Here is a 21,758-nt window from a genome sequence, read left to right as displayed (position 1 = left end):
CAGACCAATTAAATCAACAACTCTTTGACCAATCAGGAGTGTTCTTCAAAGCTCTGCAGGTAACTCTAAAATGGGAGAAAGATTGAAAACCACTGGTGTAGATCCATGATATTTGAGCTTTCTAGAAGGGATGTAGCTCTCAGGAACCGTTTTTCTTCCTGCTTTTCACAAGGCAGTAGTACCATCAATGTCTGTATGCCTTCTCGCCACGGAGATACTGGGCATGGATGGGCAGGAGACTTTGCAGGTATCCAAAATTCATGTATCAAATCTGTTTACTCATGTGTGCCATTTATGCCTGTTACATTAACTGTGAACATGGCTATGCCTTCTTGGCTTAATATTATTGGACTTTCACCAGATTCATAGGAGAGTGAACCTGGAATTAGTAGAAAATGCAAAAGCTTTGAGAGAGCAGGAGTGAAGAATGGCATTCTTTTTAATGCTATTATTTTGGGAGGATTTTCTCAGGATAGAGCACTACCTTTATGTAGTGCTGGCAGAAACTGGCAGGTATCACTGGACTCACTGACTTCCCCTGTGGGCCTCCATTCCATGGAATCCTATCAGCGGCTAACAGATATTTCTTAGTACCATGGATATTACCACCCTTTAGTTTCCATAAAAGTTGGTTCTCTGTTGAAAGCTAAAATTATTGGTAAATCTAACCAATGTAACTTTAAAAACCTATGAAGGCATGATGCATAGTTTATGTCACCAGGAAATGATGGATATCAAGCAGTTTTCATTGATACTTTGTCAACCTTAAAAACAAAATAGCCAATTATTTAACCAGCAAAAAAAAAAAAAAAAATTATTTAGGAATAGCAGAGGAATTGCAGTTTGGGACTGCAAATTATGGCAAACCATTGGCAAGCCCTAAGATGGAAGGAAAAAGAATATCCTCATATAGAGGAAAGAAAGCAATTGGAAGGGATTGCTTTGGGGAGTTTGAGGTTGTGAGGACTTCTCATTGGCTAAGTTCATGTGGTTTCTCACTGGCTGAGTTGTTGCCAAGCAAGGAGAATCTTCCTTCTTCATGTTGAAGTACGCTAAGTAAGCTGCCAGGAAGCTCCCTTCATTGTCTCCAGACTCCATTTCAACTTCATTTATCATTTTTCACAGATCTAACTTCCAGTTGCTTGACATCACTAAGAGGTCTTGTGTAAAAGGCATATCTGCATCACTGCAGCAGAGTATAAACCTTTTCAGGTGCCCCACCTTGAAACTGCTAATGTTTGTAATGTTAAAACGTTTTGTAAATATAATCGATGATATAGACAAAATGTCTCCTGATGGGAAAATGTATCTTTCTAAGTTTCTATACAAGTACTGTATAACATGATCCAGAATAGGTGAAACAACTGGCTTCTTCTTCAAATGTACTTCAGCAAAATATTGCAACTAAATAATATCATAGGGGATCCCTGGGTGGCGCAGCGGTTTGGCGCCTGCCTTTGGCTCAGGGCGCGATCCTGGAGACCTGGGATCAAATCCCACGTCGGGCTCCCGGTGCATGGAGCCTGCTTCTCCCTCTGCCTGTGTCTCTGCCTCTCTCTCTCTCTCTGTGACTATCATAAGTGAATAAATTAAAAAAAATTAAAAAATAAATTATATCATAGGAAAATTAACATGCTTCATGAAAATTTGTTCAGGTTTAAGTGAGCAGTTAAGGTATAAATGATTTATATATGCTGTGACTTAGTCTATGGTTTTATTCCAAAATTAGTCACTATGGAGTGTCTGTTTTTATATTGTATGCTTAATGATTTTTTTTTGGCTTTCATTAGGTTTATTTCGGTGTGTGATAGTGTTTTCTCAATGCAACTGTAAATACATACATACATACATAAATTGATGTGTAGATCCAAGATATTTACAAAATATTTTTCCAAATTACATTTAGTTATTATGACTTTTTGTCTTTATTTTTCTTTCACAGTTTTATTTTTATTTTTTGTATATTTTTTTTATTGAAGTTCAATTTGCCAACATACAACATAACACCCAGTGCCCATCCCGTCAAGTGCCCTCCTCAGTTGTATGCATAATGATTGTAATATATAGTAAGAATGAGGTGGTATTACATTATCCCAAACAGGAACAATGCTTTTAACTGTTAAAGAGTAATATTGCTTTCCTCAGGAAGGAAAAAAAAAACCCAACTCTACAGAGCTCCAGACATTCTGTAGAATCCCTTAGAGGATGGGGCTTCTGCACACACTTTTGGTTAAAGAAGAGAATAAGGGCACATCTTTTCAAAGCATTTTAATGAAATGACTCATGCACCCATTTCACCTATAACTGTAATTTAACTCAAATACCAATAACTTAGAGCTTGGCTCGTCAGGGATTCCTTAGAGCCACGAATAAAGCCTTGTGAAAGAAACCAGGATATGCCACCCCAAAATATATATTTTTGGGAAGAGGAATCCGGAAACAAATCTTACTGTTAATTTCTTCCCATATATTTACCTTTCCAGTTTGCCACCCTTGAAAACCTAAAACTAAAACTAAAAAAAAAAAAAAAAGAAAGAAAGAAAGAAAAAGAAAACCTAAAACTTCTTTTCTTTGTGCTATCATTTTTCTACAAATGTATTGTTCTTTGCTGAAGATGCTATAAAGACCACAGTTTTAAACTGCTGCTTTGAGTTGCTCTTTGTTTTCGAGTTCTTCGGTGTGATGTGCACTGCAAGTATTTATAAACTTTTTCTTTTGATAATGTCCTTTTGGTAATGAGTCCCACTGGAAAACCTACGATGGGTAGATATGGAGTTTAGCCTCCCTCCAACACCAACACTCATTCTAGTTGTATCCTCACTGAAGAATGCAGACAAAAATTAACTCTTTGCTTGGTTGGCAATTAGCTTGGAGCTGGCCATCGCAAGGATGCAGCTGCCTACATTAAATTCTGAACTTTTTGGGTCAGCTACCCTGGTGGACTTTCTTCTAATATACTGAACACTGGAATTCTCAGATTAAAACCCCAAAAGGTCCAAGGTCTTTCTTTTATGCAGAAAAGGAATCTGCACATCAAGAACAAGGCATGTTGAGGTTTTCAACTTAAAAATCACTTATTTTACATAGTGGTAACATGGTTTTTATATGAAGAAATAATCATTTACTTAATATCATATAGCTACATCCTTCTATCAGAATAACTTTTTTTTCTCATGAAAGTAAAACATTTCAAATGGCACGTCTTGAAACTTTTAGTGTTTGTAGTGTTGAAATGTTTTGCAAGTATACACCAATGACGGAGACTAACCCTTCCTTGTGGGGAAATTTAAGTTCGAAAGTAAAACACCTGAAATGCTATATGTGCTATATTTCCTGAATTTTCTGTACTTAATCTCAAGACATTAGATAGAATACCGTAATCATATTTTAATGACTAGAGTTATTAGTGCATTAGTTGGGCAAGAAAAATTTCATTTTGACTGAGAGTATTCTCACCTGTATAATGGAAATTTACAGGATCTAGCCCTTTAATTTGTGAATCCTACTCATAACGTTACCAATTATGTGTAGAGTGACTGCATAACTGCAGTTTCTTAAAAGGAAAATTAAAACAAGTTTTTTCTCTTCTCCAAAATTTTTTTGCTTTTTGGTTTTTACATTAAAACCCAACCTTGGGACGCCTGGGTGGCTCTGAGGTTTGGTACCTGCTTTCAGCCCAGGGCGTGATCCTGGAGACCTGGATCGAGTCCCACATCGGGCTCCCTGCATGGAGCCTGCTTCTCTCTCTGCCTGTGTTTCTGCCTCTGTGTGTCTCTCATGAATAAATAAATAAAATCTTAAAAAAAATAAAACCCAACCTTACAAAACAAGTAAAAAAGATTGAAATCTGACGTTCTGGATAACATTTACATGGAAAAAGAGATTGTTCTCAGTACTCTTAGAACAACTGCACATGGATAGAGAAAGTCACTCCCTCAGTTAGGCCTCATATTGTTATATTGAAGATGATGGACGTTTTTTTCATAAATTCACACCTCCCATATGTTTACTTCTCTTTACCTACACTGCCAGGATCTTGTAATCCCTTCGTAGTGATGGCTTGGGGGACGAGCCCACATATTTTTTTTGGCTTCTCCCTCTATTTATGTCAGCTTTCGTATCTGTACACAATACATCACAGAAACAGGGATAAATCAGTAACATAGCTGAACTTCCCTAAGAGGGCATTATAATAAGGTTCTGTTGTACTAATATTTTTGTTTCTTCAGCATCTTAGGTTTGCTTCGTAGGCCTGTAATTAAACGGTTTCTGTTTCTGATAAAGCTCTCTAATTGTAACTTGCCTCAGTTAACTCCTGGGAGTGAGTTCTGTAAAAGCATACCTTCTCAGGTATCTAGTTAGGGTTAACTATTTATGGACTATGGCGTTCACTGTGAAAAGTGCTACTTGAATGCAAGGGATGCTTTTAAAGAACTCTGATGCCAATAAAATGTTCCGTAGTAATAAAATGTTCTCCCTTGAAACAGATGATTCTAGGTTATTCAAAGAATAGGCCCAAGAAGCTTCTGGATAGAAGTATGACCAAAAAACAATTATTGTAACATCTTTCTGATCAAGCAATGTAAAACATTCGATGTGTTGTCTAGTTTATGAATATATAAAATGAACCCATAATCAATCCCTAATACTGTCTTTTGTACCACTATGAGGTAGAAATGAATAGGGCAGAAACTACTGATCCCACTTACCTGGAAAAGAAACTGGGGCACAGAAAGCTTTAGTGTTTTTTTTTTTTGTGCGTCATACATTCATTTTGACTTTGCTCCTCCATTCCTTGAAAGTTCAGGTATAAATACCAATAACAGAATTACAGTGCTGGAAGATCCTGACCCTCTCCCTTTTACCAAAGAAGAAACCGAAGCCCCTTATAGATTGTTATCCATTAATACTCAGAGAAGTCCAGAAACATCTGGATTTCTGCAGTCTCACAAAATTATATACAATATAAATAAGACTGTTGAGTGGGCCCTGACACATCTGCAGTGCAACACACCTAGACTTTTATTTTAATTATATTAAAATTTATTTTATTATAGTAAAATAAAATCCCCCCTGCTAATCTAGAGACTGCCACAGTGTCCGGGCCCCACACTACCTGTTCTCCTAGGGCAGCTGGGGCTTCTGCTTTCTGGGTCAAGGTGGGTTCTGTGCGGGACCCTGGGTGTGGACAGCCTCGGAGGGAGGATAGAGAGCTTCGAAGCCCCTACTGGAAAGGGACAGAGAAAAAATGAGTGGGAAATATCAGAAAGGGAGACAGAACACGAGAGACTCCTAACTCTGGGAAAGGAACTAGGGGTGGTGGAAGGGGAGGAGGGCGGGGGGGTGGGGGTGACTGGGTGACGGGCACTGAGGGGGGCACTTGATGGGATGAGCACTGGGTCTTATTCTATATGTTGGCAAATTGAACACCAATAAAAAATAAATCTATAAAAGAAAAAAAAAAAAAAAAGGAAAGGGACAGACAGTGGTCTGGAGTCCCGGGCATTCGAGGTCGGCTTTTAGCAGCCTCTGAGTCCCTTTCGCCAGTGCTCCCATCCCTCAGTGTGCAGCCTCTGCCTCGCCCCCTCCCTGTTTCCCCGGGGCTCCTGCGAGAGGGGGGGCGCGGCCCGGGGGTGATGGTACCCGCACGGCCCCGGGGTGGGCGGGGGACCCCACGCGCCGTCCGCGCGGGTGGGGGGGGAAGCGCGTTCCCTGAGCGACAGGCACGCCCCACGCAGAGCCGGGCTGCACAGCCGGGATCAGAAGCCCGGGGGAAGCGGGGCCCCGCGCGTGGGAGGGAGCGACTCCCGCGGCCGCCTCCCCTCAGGCCCCCCGGCGGCGCCGCCAGCGCCTCGCTCTTCCTCCTCCTCCTCAGTCGCCGGCTCGGCCGATCTCCTGCCATGACTCAGCGATTCTCGCAGGCGGCCGGGCCGGGGACACCGGCTTCTCGCGGGCTCCTCCCGCCGCGTCCACCCCCTCTCGCCACCCACGCCCGCCCCCGCCCGCCGGCCCTTTCCCAGCGCGGCCGCCGCCGCCGCAGCCGCCGCCGCCGCCGCAGTCCGCGCGGGCGCCCCGGCAGCATCCGCCTCCCTCCCCGCGCGCCGCCCGCTCCGGCCCGACCCCGCAGCCCACCCGCGCGCCCGCCATGGAGCCTGCAGCCCCCCGCCGCCGCCACACCCGCCAGCGCGGCTACGCCGTGACGCGCGACCCCCACCTCAACAAGGTGAGTCCGCCGGCCCACCTGGGCGGACGCAGGCCCTGCGGGGGGGCCCGGGCTCGCCTCGCCCCCCTGCCGGCCCTCCCGGGGCGCCGTCCTCGGGGCCTGGGGCCTGGGGCCTGGGGGCGCCGCGCGGGGGGGCTCCGCGCCGCGCAGTGGGATGGGCGCCCGGAGCCGCTGCCGCTCGGCATCCCGCTTCGGAAGGAGGATGTAACTTGTTTACGGTGCCTTCTGGCCTCTCTCCTCCAGTCTAGCCAGAGGAAGTAGTGTCAGGCTCCGTGAGGGGACCGAACGTTTCTGTGAGGATTGCAGGTGGGCGGCCGCTCCGCCGGCGGTGGACGTGCCCCCCGCTCGCCGGCTCCCCTCAGTGCGGCGAGTCCTGGAGCTGCTCCCGAGGGAGGGGGCCCTGCTGCTCCGTCCTGGACGCAGAGGAGTTCTGAGAGCCTCGGGTCTCACTAACAAGCTCGGAGGCGAGGCCTCTTCGTTTCTGGAGCGACACAATTAAGAGGCTGGGAATGCGTGGGGGGGTGGCTTCTGCCTCAGACACTTTGCAGGGCCTGGTACGAAATCCTTGTCGTAGACCTGGGGACGGTGGATAAAGCCGTTCCTGTTTGTTTGTTTGTTTGTTTGTTTGTTTTTAAATCTGGCCTTCTGGAAATTAAAACTTTTTTTTTTTTTTTTTTAAGATCTCTTTTTAAGACAATTCAGTGTAGTTTAGAGATTCTTTTCAGATTCTGGTACCATTTCATTTTTCTTCACTGGTAATGGAGTGTAAACACTTAATATTTTCTCAAATGAAAACTACCTAATTTATGATTTTGCTTATCTAGATGTGAAACATTCACACTTAACTCTGTAGCCGGGCTTGTCTCTAGATGGCTTTTTGTGTAAATGTGCTTTTGGCGTATCCTTCTTATTTAGGGTATGAGGAGTGCCATCGGGGCAGCACAGAGATCTGTTTAGTCATTTGGCTTGTTTCTTGAGTACCTACTTTTTCATTAGCAACTGGACCTCAGCTCTTACCTTCTGGCCAGGGTTGGTGATTGAAACTTATCAAAACTTTGGTTGGTGATAGAAACTTTGGTGATTTGTTGATTATTATTAATGGCTTGAAGACTTGTGATTTCTTTTATTTAGTAAATTGTAGCTAGTGTGAGTTCTTTTTGATTTTTGTGGTGACAGTATTTGTGGTCATAAAGCATTAATGGAATTTTAAATAGTTCCTACTTATTTTATTTCTTCAAAATGAATTTAATTGCTAGTTTGCTTTTTCCCTTTTTATTCTTCTTCCTTTTTTTTTTTTTTTAAAGATTTTATTTATTTATTGAGAAAGAGGCAGAGGGAGAAGCAGGCTCTATGCCTGGAGCCTGAGGCGGGATTCGATCCCAGGTCTCCAGGATCATGCCTGGGGGTAAAGGCGGCGCTAAACCACTGAGCCACCCAGACTGTCCTCCTTTTTATTATTCTGCAGGTTGGGGATTATTTTCAGTAGAACTGAGGTAATATCTGATGTGACAGAACAATTTGTGACTTTCATGTGTGTCTACTATCTGTAATTTATGACCAGGTAATGGGTTGTCACTTAAGAAAGACCACTGAGTGGTATAACCTGTTTGAATTTCCTGAGGTCATGGACAAGAATGAGTGTTTGAAGTGGGTAGGTGGAACAGGCAGTCACTGAGCAAGGGTAATTATGCCTTTACTGTTTGCATCAAGAATATATGTTCTTGTATTCTTTTTGGCTCCTCTTCACCAATAAGGATTAATGTCTACTTAGCAATAATATCAAGGAGACCTTCCACCAAGTTGAAAGGTGCAATATGATGTGTTAAGAGCACATTTTTGAATTAATAATTGAACTCTATTGTCTGCATAATATCAAATTGGGTTTAAGATCTGGTTCAGCAACTCTGGGGTGAGCCGTGTGGTGCCTCATGGAAGTAACAGAATGGGCTTGCATGGATCATTGAAACCATGGTTATGAGACATTCTTGATCTGCCCTGCACTGAAGATCTCTGGGCTTTAAAGTTTTTTGGTAGCCCAAGAATGTTTATTGATTTTTATGACAACTTTGGCTAGTAGATCATACCCTCTAAAACCCCATCCTGTTGTCTGGCTACAGGAAGCCGTCTTCAGTCAAACACAAACCTTCATCACCTCACGTTTTGGGTAACTACGACAGTTTTGCTGGTTTTATTTTCACTATTATAGCCTGTCTGCATGTAGATGTGAGAGACATACCTTTATCAGTTAGTGTTTTCTTCATGTTACTTTTCTGTCATTCAAGTATTTATAAGTTTCTATTATGTTGAATATAGTATCAGTCTTGTCAGGTTTACTGTCTTGTCCAAATTGATCTTATTAGTCCCCCAGTTTAGTCTTCTACTTGAAATACATTTGTAGAATCTCTTAATATGTTCTTTTTTGTCTAGGTGTAATTTTCTACAATTAAAATGGCATTAGTTGATTTAATAATTATCTCTAGGGAAGACTTTCCTAATTATCTCAGTCCTATTATTACTTACGATCTCTTGTTTTTGTGTATTCAATTGTATCATACCATTTTATACTTACTGCATTTTTATCTTATTTTAATTGTCATAGATCAGGAATCCTACTTAGTTACAGAATTTTGCTCATTGAGCTTTTTTTTTTTCATTGAGGTTTAAAGAAATGTTGATTTAATGAATGAATGAGCCATGTTTTTATTTCTTTTGTATTTTAAACAGTAGTCAGCTTTTGAAGTAAGAAGCTTTTAGAGTGGTAGTTTGAGCATTGTTTTAAGACATATATCCTGGGGGGATCCCTGGGTGGTGCAGCGGTTTGGCGCCTGCCTTTGGCCCGGGGCGCGATCCTGGAGGCCCGGGATTGAATCCCACATCGGGCTCCTGGTGCATGGAGCCTGCTTCTCCCTCTGCCTGTGTCTCTGCCTCTCTCTCTCTGTGACTATCATAAATAAATAAAAATTAAAAAAAAAGACATATATCCTGTTTGATGTAATTTCTTGGAAGTAAATAGCTTTGAAGTGTAAAGCTCAGTTTACTCTCTATACATTCATTATACAGTGGATAATGGATATAGGAGAATAGTTGGAGTTTGGTTTAAACCTGGCCATCCAGGAATTTTTAATTACTTGCAAGATAACCTTAAGGAGGTGATTAGCCTTGATAGAATCAGGGTTAATAGTAGATGTGTTCCAGATTAAAAAACCTAAAAATTGTAAAAACCTAAGAGAAATAAGATCTTTCTTCATTAGTAATATGATTGTTACTATTTGCTTATACTCAAATTACATAATTCCAGGTAGGATTTCATCATGCTATTTGAGAAAGTACCTCACTCTTATGAGATTCAGTATCTTTCTGTACATAGTCCAAACTATTTTTTGAGGTACTTCTCTTTGTGTTATATGTGCTTATCCTAGTTTAACGTTTATGATTTTCAAGGATACCTTCTGATTCAGATGAGTTATATTTATTTTTTCTCAGGAATTTTCACGACTAACTTTCATAAATTACTCTTCAAAATTAAAATTCTATACACCATAAAATATAACTTATTTTTTATTTCTAAATTTATTAGTTTGCTTTATTTCTGTAGCAGTGGTAGAAAATAGTAGTCAATAGTTGTATCATAATTGTGCATACATGGCTTCCAATGTCTTTAAATGATAACGTGATCTATAAGTAAATCTACAAAAGATACCACTCTTTAATATTTTAGGTATTTTAATCCAGCTTAAATTAGTGACTTGTCAAAGTCCATTTTGGTCAGCATTATGAACTTTTAAATCTGAAAAATTAATCTCTGAGCAAGTGCATTTGTAGATGTTTGTGTTTCGGCATGTTGGATGTATTGTAGGAAAAAGAAATAAATCTCATGACTATGAAGGAAAGATACCTTAAACCTCTTCTTTTTTTTATTTTTTTTATTTATAATAGTCACACACACACACAGAGAGAGAGAGAGAGAGAGAGAGAGAGAGAGAGAGAAAGAGAGGCAGAGACACAGGCAGAGGGAGAAGCAGGCTCCATGCACCGGGAGCCCAACGTGGGATTCGATCCCAGGTCTCCAGGATGGCGCCCTGGGCCAAAGGCAGGCGCCAAACCGCTGCGCCACCCAGGGATCCTTCTTCTTTTTTTTTAGTGTAAACTATACTAGACTTAATTATCCAGGAGTTTTATCTACCACAATTCTCTGGCGTTACCTCAACAATATGAGAAACTGATGTATTATTTCATGTGGAATCCCACTGATAGGAATTCCCTGTGATGTGGATATAGGGCTATATACCTCCATACTTGTCTGTTACCTTGCTGTACTTCAAACAACACTGGTAGTATAGGGTAGCACAAAATCAAAATAATGTGCTCAAGTGAAGTACAGAGATGAGTTTGATTGAGAACTTTCGAAACTGGTGATATGGAGTATAGGAAATACTGAAGAAAGTTTGAGACTTTTCATTTTTGTGTTCTAATTTGTGTCTGAGCTTTGGGCAAGTAAGAGAAATGCAATATAATGCAAAGTATAGACATTGTATTTAGAAGAAAGTGTAAGCCCCAGTTCTCCCATTCAGCAGTTGTGAGAATTTGAGTGAACTTTTTTTTTTTAAAGATTTTTATTTATTTATTCACGAGACACACACAGAGAGAGGCAGAGACATAGGCAGAGGGAAAAGCAGGCCCCATGCAAGGAGCACAATGTGGGAATCAATCCCGGTAGTCTGGGATCACGCCCTGGGCCAAAGGCAGACGCTCACCCACAGAGCCACCTAGGCATCCCTGAGTGAACTTTTCTTTTTTTTAAAATTGATTTTATTTTATTCATTCATTCATTCATTCATTCATTCATAGACACACACACAGAGAGAGAGAGAGAGGGGCAGAGACACAGGCAGAGGGAGAAGGAGGCTCCACGCAGGGAGCCCAACGCCAACTCGATTCCGGGTCTCCAGGATCACGCCCTGAGTAGCAGGTGGCGCTAAACTGCTGCGCCACCGGGGCTGCCCCGGGTGAAGTTTTCTTAACTAGCTTCAGTTACTGCCCTTACAAAATAAAGTGATAATTGCATTCATTTTTTTTTTATTTAGAAAATATTTGTTCAGAATCCACTCTATATTAGATAATATTCTGGTTCAGGGAATAAAGCAATGAATCAGATTTTTGTTGTGAGCACACTTACATTTCTGTTGTAATATGATTTCTACCTTGCCTCTTCACTTAGATATTGAAAAGATTGAGATAGTAAATATTGTTTCTAAATTATTTATACTAAAACAAGGTTTTTTAGTAGTCTAATTTTTAATATAGCACTTTTGTATAGAAAGCCTTAGGTCATAGCTTGAGCAGTTATAAAGAACTTATTTTTTAGTGTACTAGCCCCCTTCTCTTGAATTTTGGATGACATGATTGTGTTCCCTTTTTATTTTATAGTAAAAAGCAAAATACGTCTTCTCTCTGCAAGAGAAAGATTTGTATTTTACCCTCAGATTCATATAACTGAGCTTGACTGACATCACATGATTTTTGCAATCTTGCATACACTTCAACGGAATGCCACCCATAGGTTTTAAAGAATATACTTGTGAAGAAGTGAAAAAGGAAAGTGTTCTACTTCTCGTACTCTGTTCAAAATGTGTTAAGGCTTGGGGGAATGAAAGAAACTAGGCTTGTTAGAGAAAGGTAGAAATATGCTTTGGTAGTTAAAATTATTGGGAGAAGAGGGAGTGAATTGCAGAGCCAGGAAATTTAAAAGTTCCAGTGGTGTGAAACCAGCCTTTACTTGATTCTGTTTGACTTTGGAAAAAATCAGTTACTCTGACAAAAAAAATATTTGGACTGTTTTCCAATGGTTTTCAAAATTGACATTACCAAATACTGTGAGAGATCCAAGATTGCCCCGATTTGGCTTATTTGTTACCTCATTATTTTATGTTATTGAACCAACTCAACCAACTTTGATAGTATATAGATGAAGAATAAATCATAAGATATTTTTCAATAAAGTGGAACAAATTTGGCAAGGTTTCAAACCTAAATGATTAGGAAATTTCCATAGACATGGACATGCTAAATGTAAAATATGGATATTTGTATTCTTAAAATGATATTTAAAATATTTTATGGCTTATGTTAATTTTTACCTGTTTTTAGCTTACTGTATATAAGTAGTACATTTTATTTTTTTATTATTTTTAAAATTATTTATTGAGAGAGAGTGTGTGTGCACACACAGCTAGAGGGAGGGGCAAAGGGAGAGGAAGAAGCAGACTCTGCTCAGCAGTGAGCTAGATATGGGGTTTGATCCCAGGACTCCAGGATCATGACCTGAGCCACCCAGGCACCACTAAAGTAGTACATTTTAAACAAAGGATTATTGTTGCTGTAAGTGAATTTAGAGAATTTTAAACATCAATATTTTCCCTCAGTCCTTAAAAATACATCTAGGTTAGCCGTTGATTAAACTGTTAGATATTTAAGGACTTTGAGTTTTAAGAGAGGGAGAGGTAGTATGGCTTTAAGTTTTTATAGTTTAATCTGGTAGTTTGGGAAATCAATATAATAATAATAGTCTCTAGAAACATGGAAATATAACTGTTAGAGCTCTGTACTAATAAGTCATACACTTAAAACACTAGGATTATTTTTTTAATCAGGTAATACTGAGTAAGACTATTAGCAAAAGTACTTACATGTTCATACAAATTTTCATAATTGCATTATGAGTACCCCTGGGGTAGTTAAATTCTAAACTGTCTCACTGAAGACCTGGAAGTCTGGAGACTGAAGGAGTCCTAAGACTCCATTATAAAATTAGGTCTAGGCCCCTTAGGTTTAGAATATATGTAATACATTTGAATTATTTATTCAGAGTCCTCTAATAAGATATTTTAAAACTTTTTTTTATTGTGACACAGTGCATGCATACATAATATATGTATAAACATAATGTTATGGCTGAATTTTGTCCTCCCAAGAGTCATGTATTGAAGTACTTATCCCTAGTATCTCAGAATGTAACCATATTTGGAGCTAAGATCTATATTTATTTTTTAAAGATTTTATATATTTATTTGACACACACAGCGGAAGAGAGAGCACAAGCAGAGCGAGGGGTAGGGGGAGAGAAAGAAGCAGGCTCCCCTCTGAGCAGGGAGCCTGACAAAGGATCCTGAGATCATGACCTGAGCCACAGGCAGACACTTAACTGACTGAGCCATCCAGGTGTCCCGGAGCTAAGATCTTACAGAAGTATTAAGTTAAAATCAGGTCTTGAGGATGGGCCTTAATTCAATATGACTGATGTCCTTATAAAGAAAAAAGAAAGGGAACACAAAGAGAAGTAAATGAGAAAAGCCTCAGACTGTAAGGATCCTTACCAACATCTTGATTCTTGGACTCTAGAACTGTGAGAAAGTAAATTTCTGTTGTTTTAGTCACTTAGTCTCGTAGTTTATTATGGCAGCTTTAGCAAACTAATATACATATAATTGAAATAAAATTTCATAATATAATACTTCACTGTGTTTAGTGCACTCCAGCAGTTACCTGTTACATTTCAATTTTTAAAACATGTGAGGGGCACCTCGGTGGTTCAGTTGGTTGAGCATCCAGCTCTTGGTTTCAGCTCAGATCATGGTCTTATAGGTCATGAGACTGAACCCTATATGAGACTCTGTGTTCAATGGGGAATCTGCTTGAGGTTTTCTCCCTCTGCCCCTTATCCCATTTGTGCACACTCTCTCTCAAATAAAATCTTAAAAATTTGAATCACAGTCTATAGTTCAAAAAAAAAAAAAAAAACAACAACAATGCCCTTTAACTTCTTTAAGTAGTGCATTCACATATCTGGAAAGTTATTGGAGAGTAACTTTCTTTTCTGGCTTAGTGATGCACTAGTGAGCTTCTAGTTTGCCTTGACAGTACTGGCCCAGCTTCCTGTTTTTCTGTCTACATGTCCAAATTGAGGTATCTTTTAAACCAATAATCTTGAAATGATGAGACCATTATTGTTAATAATAGTGGCAGATCTTGGTTAGTTAGCAAAACAGTAAGTCCTTACTTGGTTGCTCAGAGCCAGGAAGAAACTAAAACTTGCTTAATGAGCATTTTTGTAAGCATTTTAAGTTTTTACTTATTCAAAACCTTATACTTAATTTTTATATATGGTAACTATAACATAATGGTTACAGAGTTGAGATCAAACATATTGGTCATAGTGTTGTGGGGTTGTTAAACCCAACAGTCAAGAAAGAATTCTTGAGATGTTTTATGGTGCTATTTGTTAAGTTTATTTAAGCCTCATGGGGACAGGATCCATGGGCAGAGAGAACTGCACTTTTGTTGTATAAAGTTGGTGATTATATGCAAAGTACTGAAGAGATAGGGGATGTACAGGAAGTAATCAACCATAAATGTCTTCTTTGAATTTCTACTCAAAACTACTTTCACAAGATTTCTCTGAAGTTTATCATTCAGTTTGATGTTAGCTATCAGTGAAATATCCAGGCAATTGTGGGATCCTTTAAGACTTAGCAACCAGGGGTGCCTGGGTGGCTCAGTCAGTTATGCGTCCAACTCTTGATTTTGGCTCAGGTAATGATCTTGGGCTTGTGAGATCGAGCCCCACATCAGATCAGGCTCCATGCTTGGGGGGAGTCTACTTGAGATCTCCCTCTCTCTCTCTCTCTCTCTCTCTGCCCTTCCCCACTGTGAGTGTGTTCTCCCTTGCTCTTAAATACAGAAATACATACATACATACATTTCAATGTTTTAAAAAATGTAGCCACCAGCATTATATTTGATACTTATTGGAACTTTTGGTGTTATAGATCAGCCTTTTGGGTTAAAGGCAAACATTTTTCGCTACTATCATTCATGAATATCAGTAAATACAAATGAGAATAACTCACCTATTTATTTATTTTTTTAAATTTACTTATGATAGTCACAGAGAGAGAGAGAGAGAGAGAGAGAGAGGCAGAGACACAGGCAGAGGGAGAAGCAGGCTCCATGCACCGGGAGCCCGATGTGGGATTCGATCCCGGGTCTCCAGGATCGCGCCCCGGGCCAAAGACAGGCGCCAAACCGCTGCGCCACCCAGGGATCCCTAACTCACCTATTTAATAAAAATACTTTCAGATCATGCCACAAAGCATATGCAAACAATGTTATAGATAAGCGATACATTCAAAACAAAATGCTATAAAAAGACTAAAAATAAAGACCTGGGAAAATGCAAACAGCAGGAAATCAGGGTTATACCTGACATCAGACAATGTAGAATCCATATCAAAAAGCATTGAGACAAAATATTCTGTAATTCTGGAAAGTGCAATTTGGAATGAAGTTAAAAATATAATATATAAATATAAATATAATATCTATGCACCAAATAACACAGTTAGCTACCTTCATTAAAAAAAGACCCTCCTACAGGACATTCCAAGAGAAATAAACATTAATACTAGCAGACTTTAACATCATGTTTTCAGTGCAGGACTGAATGTCTCTATAGTCCTTTTTTGGTACTGGTTCGCTCTAAGAATTATGTTATACATAAGTTTTCAGTCTACTTAAGACCATTTTACCAGTTCAGTTGGAATATAGAAGCCTTATCACATCTTATTACTTTCCTCTGATTATGTTATAGTTGTTATATTACATCTGCTTACATTTCCATACATTACATAAACTTTTTTTAAATTGAAATATAATTGTCAGAAATTAGCTTCAGGTATACAACATGAGTGGAAAAAAAAAAACAACATGAGTGGATGTTTGTATATATTGGCTAATGATCACCACAATAAGTCTAGCAAACATTTGTCCCCATACATAGTCATGAAATTTTTTTTTCTTTTCTTTTCTTTTTAATTTTTATTTATTTATGATAGTCAGAGAGAGAGAGAGAGAGGCAGAGACATAGGCAGAGGGAGAAGCAGGTTCCATGCACCGGGAGCCTGACGTGGGATTCGATCCCGGGTCTCCAGGATCGCGCCCTGGGCCAAAGGCAGGCGCCAAACCGCTGCACCACCCAGGGATCCCTCTTTTCTTTTTTTTTTTAATGGTGTTCTTTTTTTAAATAAATTTTTAAAAGATTTATTTATTTATTGATTGATTGATTGATTTATTCATTCATTCATTCATTCATTCATTCATGAGAAACACACACAGAGAGAGAGAGATAGGCAGAGACACAGGCAGAGGGAGAAGCAGGCTCCATGCAAGGAGCCCGACGTGGGACTCGATTCCGGGCGTCCAAGATCACACACTGGGCTGCAGGTGGCTCTAAACCGCTGCACCACCAGGGCTGCCCCGAAAATTTTTTTTCTTGTGATAAGAACTTTTAAGACTTACTCCCTTAGCAACTTTGAAATATGCAATACAGTATTATCAACTATAGTCACCATGCTGCACATTCATTCCCGTCTCTATTTTATGACTGGAAGTTTGTACTTTTTGAATATTTTCACCCATTTCCTCTACTTCCGTACTTCCCACTTCTGCCAACCAGCACTCTTGTCTCTGTATCTATGAGCTTTTAAAAAATTTATTTTTAAAAAATTAGTGAGTGTGAGATCACGTATAGTATTTATTTTTCTCTGACAGTTTCACTTAGCATAATGCATTCAAGATCCATCCATGTTGTTGAAAATGGTGAGATTTCCTTCTTTTTTTTATTATGGCAGAATAAGATTGCATATATATGGGCCACATTTTCTTTATCTATTCATCCATTGATGGACATCCAGGTTGTTTCCATATCTTGGCAGTTGGAAATGATGCTGCAATGAATGTGTGATTGCATATATACTTTCCATGTAGTATTTTTGTTTTCTTTAGATAAAAACTCAGAAGTAGAATTGATAGATCATATGGCAGTTCTATTTTTAATTTTTTGAGGAAACTCCATACTGTTTCCATAGTGGATATACCTTTTTCCATTCCTACAAACACTTATTATTTCCTATGATAATAGTCATTCTAACAGGTATGAAGTGATTCTTGTGGTTTTGATATACATTTTCCTAATGACTACTGATACTGAGCTTCTTTTCATGTGTCTGTTGTCTGTTTATCTTTGGAAAAATGTCTATTCAGATCCTCTGCCCATTTTTAAATTGGATTGTTTGTTATGCTGTTGAGTTGTTATGAAAAAAATTTTTTGATGTAATAATTTCTTTTTGATGTAATAATTTAATGTAATGTTTATTATTTTTTATTTTAACTGTCATACATATTTTGAAGAATTTAAGGGGAAAGGGTAGTTTGTTACAGTTACAGACTGTAACTGTACAGTTACCAGACTGTATTTGCAATTTCAGATTTTTGTCAGATATCATTTGCTTTCCATCTAAAGAACTGCCTTTAGTGGGGTACATAGGTGGTTCAGTCAGTTGAGTGTCTGACTTTTGGTTTTAGCTCAGGTCATGATCTCAGGATCTTGAGATTGAGCCATGCGTTGGGCTCCATGCTCAGCATGGAGTCTGGTTGAGGTTCTTTCTCCCTCCCTCTGCTTCTCTCCCTGCTCACATACATGCTCTCTCTCAAAAAAATATTTAAAAAATCTTAAAAAAAAATTGCCTTTAGCATTTATTTTATTTTATTTTATTTTTTTATAAATTTATTTTTTATTGGTGTTCAATTTTCCAACATATAGAATAACACTCAGTGCTCATCCCATCAAGTGCCTCCCTCAGTGCCCATCACCCAGTCACCCCCACACCCCCGCCCACCTCCCCTTCCACCACCCCTAGTTCGCTTCCCAGAGTTAGGAGTCCCTCATGTTCTGTCTCCCTCTCTGACATTTCCCACTCATTTCATTCATTTGGGGAATATAAAAAATAGTGAAAGGGAATAAAGGAGAAAGGAGAAAAAATATTTTATTTTATTTTTTAAAAATATTTTATTTATTTATTCGTGAGAGACACAGAAAGGGGCAGAGACAGAGGCAGAGGGAGAAGCAGGCTCCCTGCAGGGAGCCCGATGCGGGACTCGATCCCCGGACCCCAGGTTCACGCCCTGGGGTGGAAGGCAGGCGCTCAACCGCTGAGCCACCCAGGTGTCCCTGGTATTTCTTTTAGATCAGGTTTGCTGGAGACCGGTTGTCTTAGTTTTCCTTCATCTGAGAATGTCTATTTCACTTTCATTTCTGAAAGGTATTTTCACTAGTCTTAGAATTTTGGGTTGACAATTGTTTACCTTCACACTTTAAAAATGCCATTCCTCAGGTGCCTGGGTAGCTCAGTTAGATGAGCATGGATCCTGGAATCAAGCTGGCATCAGGCTCGCTGCTCAGTTGGGAGTCTGTTTTTCTCTCTCCCTCTGACCCCTCCTCACTACTCATGCTCTTGCTTGCACTCTCTCTCAAATGAATAAATAAAAAACCCTTTTAAAAGATTTTATTTATTTATTCATGAGAGGCACAGAGAAAGAGAGAGAGAGAGAGAGAGAGAGAGAGAGAGAGAGAGAGAGAGAGAGAGGCAGAGACACAGGCAGAGACACAGGCAGAGGGAGAAGCAGGCTCCCTGATGTGGGACTTGATCCCGGGACTCCAGGATCATGCCCTGAGCCAATGGCAGGCACTAAACTGCTGAGCCACTCAGGGATCCCCTAAATAAAAAAAATCTCTAAAAAAAATGTCATTTCTCTTCCTTCCAGGCTCCCTTGTTTCTGATGAAAAATCTACAGTCAATCGAATTGTGGTATGCATGCAATGGGTTGTTTTTTTCTGGCTCCTTTTCTTTGTTTCTAGTTTTCAGCATTTCGAAATAATTTTTCTGGAGTTAGGTTAGGTGTTTTTTGTTTTTTGTTTTTTGTTTTTTTTTTTTTTTGGTTATCTTCTTGGGGCTGACTGACATTCTTGAATTTGTAAGTTTACATCTTGTACCAAGATTGATGTGTTTAGCCATTATTTCTCCAAATATTTTTTCTTTCTTCTCTCCTTTTGGCATGCTGTTGATACAAATGTTAGGGTTTTTGATACTGTCCCACAGGTCCCTGAGGCTCTGTTTTTTTTTTTTTTTTTCCCATTTTTTTCTTTGTTTTTCAGATTGGTTGATCCATCTGTAAGTTCACTGACTTTTTTGCTCTTTTATCTCCATTCTATTCTTGAGCCTATCCTATGAATTTATTATTTTAGTTAGTGTATTTTTCAGTTCTGAAATTTTCATTTGGTTCTTTACAGTTTTAATTTCTTGTATAAAACTTTATATTTTCCCATCATGTCAAAAGACTTGCCCTTACAATTTGGGGTATGATTACAATAATTGTTTTTAACTTTTTATCTGATAACTCCATTCTCCATATCATCATTGATTTTCTTTTCCTTTGAAAGTTAACATTTTCCTGGTACTTCATATGCTGAGTAATTTTTGCATGTATCTTGGACATTTACATATTATGGGATTCCAGGTTTTTGTTAAATCCTAAAGGGAATACTATTCTTTTTACTTTTTTTTTTACTTTTTTTTATAATTTATTTATGATAGAGAGAGAGAGAGAGAGAGAGAGATTGGGGGGCAGAGACACAGGCAGAGGGAGAAGCAGGCTCCATACACCGGGAGCCTGACGTGGGATTCGATCCCGGGTCTCCAGGACCACTGCGCCACCCAGGGATCCCCTTCTTTTTACTTTTTAATTTTCAGACTTGTTCGGTCAATTCACAAGTTGAACCCACCTTCTGTAATTTGTGGTTCCAGTATTCCTTTCTCAAAGCCCTTTGTAGTGCTGTTTGGATCTGTTTCTTCATGTGTACTGCCCAGTGGCTAGTGTAGGATCTGTGCAGTGTTTTACACCATAGTTGAGTTCTCAAATCCTTTGTAAGACTAAGGTCAGGTCTATACATGCATAGCTCAGAGGTGAGTCCAGGAGTTTGTATACAACTTTATGGAATTGCTCTCTTGAGTTCTCTTCTTTCTGTGAACTTGCTGATACTTTGTCTCCTTGATGTCCCCCTTTCCCAGCTCACTAGCCATAAAACTGGGCCCTTTAGTTTCCTTGCTCTGCATATACTTCCTCTATCTGAATTTGTACTTAGGGCCAAGTGACTGGAAGACAGAGAAAAATGCAACAGACATTTGATCCATGATTTTGGGATCATTGCTCCACTGGTTAAAGAGAATGATTTTCCTTTCTTACAATTTTAGATGTCTGTGGTGGTCATGCTCCTGTCACCCGCTCTGGGATACTGGGTCGGTGTGTGTGTGTGTGGGGGGGGGGGGGCACTGAGGCTGGAGAGAATGGAAAATAATAGTGTATTTCCCTCTTCTGTGATGTTTAAGGGTCTCCTTTCCTGATTCTTGGACCAGAAAAAGAAAGCTTCTCTTGGCACTTTTTTTGTCTGTATTCAGTTGCCCTTCTGGTTTTTGGGCTGCTTTTAATTTTAATTTTATTTTTTTATTTTCTTTTTAAAGATTTATTTATTCATGAGAGACATAGGCAGAGGGAGAAGCAGGCTCCTTGCAGGGAGCCCGATATGGGACTTGATCCCAGATCCCAGGATCATGACCTGAGCTGAAGGCAGACGCCCAACCACTGAGCTGCCCAGGAGTCCTGAGGCTGCTTTTTAAGTGAAGGCCAGTTGATTAGAGGGGGAAAGAGCCAGGCTACACTGAAAGGAACTCCAGGAAATTCACTTGTTGGTTTGGTAGTACCTTGGATTCTAGTCGTCTTCTCTGTTCTTCTGCCATTTACTTTTCAGAGTCTTCCAATAGCTGCCCAGTGCATTCTGTACAAAATTTATAGTTGGATTCATTGGGAGAGACAAGATAAAGTATGCTTACACCATCTTGCACAGAACCAGAACCCTCAGATTTATTATTCTTAGAATGTGAACTTGTGAAACTCAGTCTAACTTGGTTTTAAGTTTTAGGGGGGGAAATCAGGGAATCTCCTCTCAAAGATATATTCCCAATCCTCCCCTCCCCATTTACTGGGCACATATTTGGCATAGTAATGTTAGGAAAGGTTATTCTGTGGGAAAGTTTATGTAAAAATAACATAATTTATAAATTTTCTATATTTTGAGGATTTAGAAAAATGCTTGGCCTTTTTTTTTTAAATAAAAAAACATGTATTTATTTATTTTAGAACAGGTAAAGGGGCAGAGGGAAAGAGAGAGTCCTCAAGTAGACTCTGCTGAGAAAGGAGCTGGACCTGGGGCTAGATCTCACAACCCTGAGATCATGACCTGAGCCAAAATCAAGAATCAGGTGCTTAATTGACTGAGCCACCCAGGTGCCCCGCTTGGCCTTTTTGATACTGTATGTTTCACTTCTGTTTCTCTTCATGCATGGGGGAGAAAGTGCTACAGAAATTTCAAGGTTCAAAATTCTTCTGGGAAGGTGGGTAAGGTTGTTCTACTGGTGTATGTCATAGTTTTGTCTTTTAATGTAGTGGCTCATGGGACCTGGAATATAGTTAGTATTCTGTAAAAGTCTTTGAGTGGATAAATGAGGGATAATTATTGAAGTAACTTTTTGTAGCTCTATTTTGCCTTTCAGATATGTCTATAAGCCTCTCCGCAGGTCACAGTCTA

General features: G+C 39.6%; 1 protein-coding gene and 1 pseudogene across 1 annotated transcript in view; both read left to right on the top strand.

Annotated features, from left to right (window-relative positions):
• The first annotated feature begins 227 nt into the window (after positions 1-227).
• LOC129512401 (acyl-protein thioesterase 1-like) lies at positions 228-769 on the top strand (annotated as a pseudogene).
• A 5,273-nt stretch (positions 770-6,042) lies between these two features.
• ME1 (malic enzyme 1) overlaps positions 6,043-21,758 on the top strand; it is a 198,788-nt gene continuing 183,072 nt past the window's right edge. Inside the window, exon 1 of the mRNA XM_055330798.1 lies at positions 6,043-6,223. Coding sequence (XP_055186773.1) covers positions 6,146-6,223 — 78 coding nt within the window. The 5' untranslated portion in view covers positions 6,043-6,145. The remainder of the gene's footprint in view (positions 6,224-21,758) is intronic.

Source organism: Nyctereutes procyonoides, unplaced genomic scaffold, assembly GCF_905146905.1.
Source record: "Nyctereutes procyonoides isolate TBG_1078 unplaced genomic scaffold, NYPRO_anot_genome, whole genome shotgun sequence".
Classification (NCBI taxonomy): domain Eukaryota; kingdom Metazoa; phylum Chordata; class Mammalia; order Carnivora; family Canidae; genus Nyctereutes; species Nyctereutes procyonoides.
This window is presented reverse-complemented; position numbering and strand designations above follow the sequence as displayed.